General features: G+C 45.8%; 1 protein-coding gene across 3 annotated transcripts in view; it reads left to right on the top strand.

The window, feature by feature from the left end:
• Positions 1–1,765: 1,765 nt before the first annotated feature.
• The window catches only part of brf1a (BRF1 general transcription factor IIIB subunit a), a 32,989-nt gene continuing 27,254 nt past the window's right edge, over positions 1,766–7,500 (top strand). Inside the window, exons 1-3 of one of the 3 annotated variants that reach the window (XM_080850409.1) lie at positions 1,766–1,970; positions 3,089–3,369; positions 6,779–6,865. In XM_080850409.1, the coding sequence (XP_080706535.1) occupies positions 3,186–3,369; positions 6,779–6,865 (271 nt within the window). In that variant the 5' untranslated portion in view covers positions 1,766–1,970; positions 3,089–3,185. Of the gene's footprint in view, positions 1,987–3,088; positions 3,370–6,778; positions 6,866–7,500 lie in introns of all 3 variants that reach the window. The other 2 variants (XM_080850410.1, XM_080850408.1) reach the window with 2 other exon arrangements.

Genomic DNA, 7,500 nt, shown 5'->3' with positions numbered 1-7,500 from the left:
CTATAGACACGTGCATCTCATCAGCTCCACTGGACGGTGTGTCGGTGTTCCCGCAGTCACCGGCGCCTCGTGTTAAAACTGATAAATACACAGCCAGTCCTGAGCACACCAACGAAGGGAAACTCATGTGGATATTCGTGCCGTTCGTGTGCGGGGATTGGGAATCTATATGAGTCGAGTCTATCTATCTGGGGCCGTATTCACAAAGAATCTTAGGGCTAAAAGTAGCTCATAAGTGGCGAATTTAGGAGAAACTCCTAAAAATAATGGGCGTGTCAGTCTTAGATTTAGGACTCCTAATTTTTTTTACTAAGAGCAATTCACAAAATATTTTATCCCTAAAAGTAGCACCTAAGTCTAGGACAGCTTAAAACTCCTCATGAGGACTCCTAAGTCACTAAGACCTATTCACAAAAAATCGTAAGATGGCTGCAGCCGACTTGGAATTGATAAAAGACATTGCTTAAACCGTGAAGGTATTAATATTGTCATAGAATTAGCGCGGGATGCAATGACGCCTTTAAACAACGATGTGTCCCGAAGTGAAATGTTTGGAAACATAAAGATAGCCTATTTGGCTTCGCGGAAAACGCAAATGATTACACAAGATCAAAGTAAATTCCATGGCGATCGCAGGAATGTCCAGTGACGGGACACACATTACAATAATTGCCCCATCAAAAGATGAAGACGTTTTCGTCCACATTTCAACGGAGAGCGGTCTGCAGCAAGTTTTTGAGAACTTACCAGGATGCCACTGGGGTGACAGTGGCTATTGGTCCTGGGACCAGTAGGCTTTCGCTTACGTTTCACGTTTGTTTCGCTTGAAGGGCCGTATGGCTGATAGGCTATTTTTATATTGATCGCGTTCTTTTTCTCTTAACGTGCAAAGTGTCATTCCCGTTGGATGCACAAACTTGTCATCATGCGTGTGCATTCTGCTAACTGCACTGCCCATAACTATTTAATATGACTTAATTTGAAGCCTAGCTTATTCTCTTATTTTCAGTTGATATAGTGGGATTGTTAGAGGGACGTCACGAATGAGTTTTTAATGAGAGAGCCTGTCAACAACCAATCACCGTCCTCACCCCTTCTAAACTCGTGCATGAGAAGCAACGTCATCCATAGCAACGGAGTTTTTATCTTAAGCTTAGGAGTTGGTATTATCCTTAGTATGAGTAGGTCTCAGAGCCGTTGTGAATCACTTTTAAGAAATTACTCCTACGTAAAAGGTTTTAGCGCGAGTTAGGAGCACTCCTAGTGGTAAGATAAAAGGCTTTGTGAATACGGCCCCTGGAGTTTATCTGATCGTGTCTGTTCTCTAGGCTTTATCTGGGTACAGCCCCGGGGTGAATGCTGATGCAAGCACACACACACACACACACACACACACACACGCTGATGTAAGACAGAGAAACACTCGCTCACTAGGCAGGTAAAGGTCTTCTCCCACGTTACTGCTTACAAGCTTGTTACTATGTGTCATTCCAAAGAGCATACCACTGCGGGTGTATTTAAGTGTGAAATGATGGTTTACTTGTCAGCATGAATTCTAAATTAGAGAGAGACAAATACATCTTCAAAGTGTTCATGACTGAATCCACAAACACCCTCATGTTGAAGGAAGTAAATATTCTGTAGCGCAGTTAAAAGTTGTAAACCTTCATACCAGATACCACCCCCCTCTCTAAGTTGCGTTGGACTCGCCCGCCTTGCGAAGGCAACATGTGCTCTACCAGCAGCCGGGCGTGAGTGTGTGTGTTGCTGCAGTTCGTGCAGAGATTGAGCCGGTTGTCATGTGTTAATTCGTTGTCTGTCGTAGTTGTTACAACGGACTAAAGGTGTTTTCGTATAAAACAATCTTTTCATTGAATAAACAAACCTTTTCATCACGCGGTAAGGAGTCGAGGCGGTCCCTGCTGCCCCACGCGCCCGGTCGCCTGTTGGAAGCACTTCTTCGCGTGGAGGTATCGCGATTCAACGGTGCTGAAAATGTTTGCTTTTTAGTTTTAAAACGGAATTATGTCTGTAATATGGCAGCCTGAGAAGACTGTCAGTCAACGAAATCTAAATTAACCCCCCGACCGATGTTTGTCTGGCATGGTAGCGCTCTTATTTAGTCAAGTCTAGGCAGTAATTTACCATTTTGGAATCGTAACGCGAGTCAGATCTGAACAGACATGCGGTAACTGGAATCTGCCTCAGAAGTCCAGTCTTAAATGTCTGCTTAAGGGTCGCGCTGTGGTGTGTGTGTGTGTGTGTGTGTGCTACACATTGCCTAGCCTAGAGAGACCCTGCGTGCCACGTAGCAGCCCTCTTACGTAGTACCGGCTGGTGGTCCGTTTACATTTCAGTTACGGATGAAAGACACGCAAACCTGTGTTTGAAATGTCCAAAACACCCTGACTGGGCAAAGCGTGCCGGCTGGCGTGTGTGTGTGTGCGGCTGGCGTGATGCTTTAACTGTGGAGGTAACTGAGGGTAAACATTGATTCCTACCGGAATGCGCGTGCTCATGATGGCATCACGGCAGGCGCAGTACGTCAGTCCGTGTGTAGCACGTGGCTACTGGAGGCTGCTGGGTCAGTAAATGTGTGAAGTTCAGAAATAGCCTCATATGGTCAAACCAGCTAGTGTGTGTGGGTCTCTGTGTGTGTGTGTGTGTCATATGGTCAAACCAGCTTGTGTGTGTGTGTGGGTCTGTCTGTCATGGTCAAACCAGCTAGTGTGTGTGTGTGGCCGCTTCGGTCCAGATCTGCTCATGAAGGATGTCATTTAACTTCCCTCCAATTAATCTATCTATCTCTCTCTCTCTCTCTCTCTATCTATCTGTCTCTATCTATCTATCTATCTATCTATCTATCTATCTATCTATCTATCTATCTATCTATCTCTCTCTCTCTCTCTCTCTCTCTCTCTCTCTCTCTCTCTCTCTCTCTCTCTCTCTTCTTTCTCTCTCTCTCTCTCTCTCTCTCTCTCTCTCACCTTGTCCCCTCTCATTCTGTCACTTATTGTCATTTTCCTCTGTCTGTCTCCCCCTATCTGTGTGTGTGTATCTGTGTGTGTGTGTGTGTGTGTGTGTGTAGGGTGTGTGTGTGTGTATCTGTGTGTATCTGTGTGTAGGGTGTGTGTGTGTGTGTGTAGGGTGTCTCCCGTGAGAGGGGGAGCGGAGCGGCGGTCACCATGAGTCCGCGTGTGTGTAAGACGTGCGGGGGGACGGACATTGACGTGGACCAGTCGCGGGGGAATGCGGTGTGTACGTCCTGCGGCTCCGTGCTGGAGGACAACATCATCGTCTCCGAGGTCACCTTCGTGGAGAGCGGAGGGGGCGGAGTCTCTGCCTGTGGACAGTTTGTGTCCTCTGATGGTGAGTCTGTGGCCTGGGGGTGGTGTGTGTGTGTGTGTGTGTGTGTGTGTGTGTGTGTGTGTCTGTCTTTTACTTATCCAGGTTGTGTGTGTGATGTGAGACAACCAGTAAGGAGGTGTGTGTGTGTGTGTGTGCGTGTGTGTGTGTTTGTGCTCCAGTGCATTCAGAAGCTAATCAGACCCCTTCACTCTTTTCCCATGTTGTTATGTTGCGGCTGTGTGTGTGTGTGTGTGTGTGTGTGTGTGTGTGTGTGTGTGTGTGTGCCCTTTATGCTAAAGCTTTAAAGTAACACTATGAATCAATTTGACACTCTTTGAGATGTGGTTTTATAGGCAACTAGTTTTGGTACCATCATCAAATGAATTGTGATATGGTCATGTGAAGGACAGATAAACACCTGTGTCTTCCCCACTAGCCATCCAGGATATGCACTATGTAGTTCTGTGTAACGGGCTGGCTAAATAGCTAGTGAGTGTGTGTGTGTGTGTGTGTGTGTGTGTGTGTGTGTGTGTGTGTGTGTGTGTGTGGCTGGGTAGCCAGTGTGCGGGTCAGTGTGTGTGTGTGTGTGGCTGGGTAGCCAGTGAGCAGGTCAGTGTGTGTGTGTGTGTGAGGCTAGGTAGCCTGTGAGCAAGTGTGTGTGTGTGTGTGTGTGTGTGTGTGTGTGTGTGTGTGTGTGTGTGTGTGACTAGGTAGCCAGTGAGCAGGTCAGTGTGTGTGTGTGTGTGTGTGTGTGTGTGACTAGGTAGCCAGTGAGTGTGTGTGTGTGTGTGTGGGGAGCGGGGGGCTAGATAGCTAGTGAGCAGGTCTGTGTGTGTGTGTGTGGCACTGGCTAAGTAGCCAGTGAGCAGGTGTGTGTGTGTGTGTGTGTGTGGCTAGGTAGCCAGTGATCAGGTCTGTGTGTGTGTGTGTGTGTGTGTGTGTGTGTGTGTGTGTGTGTGTGTGTGTGTTGTGTGTGTGTGTGTGGTTAGGTAACCAGTGAGCAGGTCAGTGTGTGTATGTGTGGGGCTAGGTAGCCAGTGAGCAGGTCAGTATGTGTGTGTGGCTAGGTAGCCTGTGTGTGTGTGTGTGTGTGTGTGTGTGTGTGTGTGTGTGTGTGTGTGTGTGTGTGTGTGTGTGTGTGTGTGTGTGTGTGTGTGTGTGTGTGTGTGTGTGTGTGTGTGTGTGGCTAACCAGTGAGCAGGTCAGTGTGTGTGTGTGGCTAGGTAGCCTGTGTGTGTGTGTGTGTGTGTGTGTGTGTGTGTGTGTGTGGCTAACCAGTGAGCAGGTCAGTGTGTGTGTGGGGCTAGGTAGCTAGTGAGCGTACATGTCTGACCTAGAGATGTTGACCGCATCAGACTGCTGGAGCTGCACTGCTCCATGTTGGCCAGCAGAGGTCAGTGTTGCTCTGTGGTGCTGAGGAGCAATGACGAGGCTTTACTCAGTGTCTTGTCTTGTTTTAGATTAGATTAGATTCAGCTTTATTGTCATTGCACAGAGTACTGAGACAACGAAATGCTGTTGGAATGTTTTGGAGTATTGTCCAGAGGATGACTTCTAGCCTCTGCCTCGTCCATTCAAGAAAGAGGGAACTCAAACTTTGGGTCAGTTACCATGGTAACTGATCAAATGTTGAAGCCGAATCAATTTGCCTAGTCTTACGTCAGGAGTTTGAGAGCCCAATGAGATGCGTCATCATTCCTTGCTGACTAGGGTACCTAACCGAACATTACCTTTAGAGATAAAGTTGATATTGAAGAACATTCCAGCATCAGCTGTAGTATTAAAAGAGTGAGGGCGAGGGTGTGTGTGTGTGTGTGTGTGTATGTGTGTGTGTGTGTGTGTGTGTGTGTGTGTGTGTGTGTGTGTGTGTTTTGTGAGGGTGTTCGGCGCTCTTACACTTGCCAGGCATAGACAGTAGAAGAAAGCACACGCAGCCATTGTCTGGTTGGGCCATAGACATATACAGACGTGGACAAAATTGTTGGTACCCTTCCGTTAAAGAAAGAAAAACCCACAATGGTCAATGGAATAACTTGAAACTGACAAAAGTAACAATAAATTAAAATGTACTGAAAATGTACTAAAGAAAATCAGACATTGCTTTTGAATTGTGGTTCAATAGAATACTTACAAAATGAAAACTAATGAAACTGGCCTGGACAAAAATGATGGTACCCTTAACTTAATATTTTGTTGCACAACCTTTTGAGGCAATCACTGCAATCCCTATGGTAAAATTCTTTTCAATCTTTTCAATCATTTTTGTCCAGGCCAGTTTCATTTTAATTTTTTTTACTATTATTCGGTTGAACCACAATTCAAAAGCAATGTCTGATATTGATTAGTACATTTTCAGTACATTTTAATTTATTATTACTTTTGTTAGTTTCAAGTTATTTCATTGACCATTGTGGGTTTTCTTTCTTTCATTTTCAACGGAAGGGTACCAACAAGTTTGTCCAGGTCTGTATGTGTCTATGGGTTGGGCAACCTTGGAGACAGGACTGTAAACGGTGTGTTTTTTCGTCTCTAAGTCTCTAAGAATCGGCACCTTATTTTTAACTAAATTAATTGTGCCGTTCACAGACACCAGAATGAACCCGTTCATCAGGGAGTAATACAGAACGTTCAGTTCACCTTCACCAAAATTATGAACGAGTTCATGAACTTTAGTTTTAGATGATGGTGAAGATGATGATAATGAGGAAGATGATGAGGATGATGGTGATGATGATGATGATGATGGTGGTGATGATGATGAAGGTGATGATGATGATGATGGTGGTGATGATGGTGATGATGATGATGATAATGGTGATGATGATGATGATGGTGATGATGAAGATGGTGATGATGATGATGGTATTGATGATGATGATGATGATGATGATGATGGTGGTGATGATGATGATGATGATGATGATGACGCTGGTGGTTGCTATGATAATGATGGTTGCTGTGATGATGATGATGATGATAGTGATGGTGATGAAGGTGATGATGATAATGAAGGTGATGATGATGGTGATGATGTTTGGTGATGAAGGTGGTGATGATGATGATGATGATGATGATGAAGGTGATGATGATGATGTGATGAAGGTGATGATGATGATGATAATGATGAGGATGATGATGATGATGATGATGATGGTGATGATGATGATGGTGATGGTGATGAGGATGATGATGATGATGAGGATGATGATGATGGTATTGATGATGGTGATGAGGATGGTGATGATGATGAGGATGATGATGGTGATGATGATGATGATGGTGATGAGGATGATGATGATGAGGATGATGAGGATGATGATGATGGTATTGATGATGGTGATGATGATGATGGTGATGATGAAGGTGATGATGATGGTGATGATGATGATGATGATGAAGGTGATGTGTTCCATCCTTCTCTGTCCTCCAGGGTCTGGTTACGGTGCGACTCCAAATTTTGGCGGAGACTTCCACGCGGGGACGGGCAAAGAGTCACGCGCACAGACACTGCAGAATGGTAACACACACACACACACACACACACACAGACACACACACACCACTCTCACTCACTCACACACACACACACACACACCTCTCTCTCACACACACCACACACACCACACCACACACACACACACACACACACACACACACCACTCTCTCACACACACCACTCCACACAAAGCACCACACACACTGCACCACACACACCGCACCACACTCACACACCGCACCACACACACACACCGCACCACACACACACATTACACACAAACCCACTGCCTACACACATAGATACACACTCTCCATCTCGGGCATAATCTAAACACTCACACGTGTGGAAGAAGCACTCATGTCACTGGCTAAAATAAGGGTTCAGGGGTAAAGGCTGGTGCTGTTGGGGTCAGGGTTCAGAAGAGTTCATATGAGACACTCCGTCACAAGACAGACCTTACACTCCGTCACAACATCCCACACTGTCACAACAGCTAACAGTGACTGCTGATGAAGTGTGTGGGTTTGTGTGTGTGTGTGTGTGTGTGTGTAAACTGGTGGTGTAGTGTGTGTGTGTGTGTGTGTGTGTGTGTGTGTGTGTGTGTGTGTGTGAGAGTGTGTGTGTGTGTATGTGTGTGTGTGTGTGTGTGTGGT

The sequence above is a fragment of the Sprattus sprattus genome, assembly GCF_963457725.1.
Source record: "Sprattus sprattus genome assembly, chromosome: 13".
Classification (NCBI taxonomy): Eukaryota; Metazoa; Chordata; class Actinopteri; order Clupeiformes; family Clupeidae; genus Sprattus; species Sprattus sprattus.
This window is presented reverse-complemented; position numbering and strand designations above follow the sequence as displayed.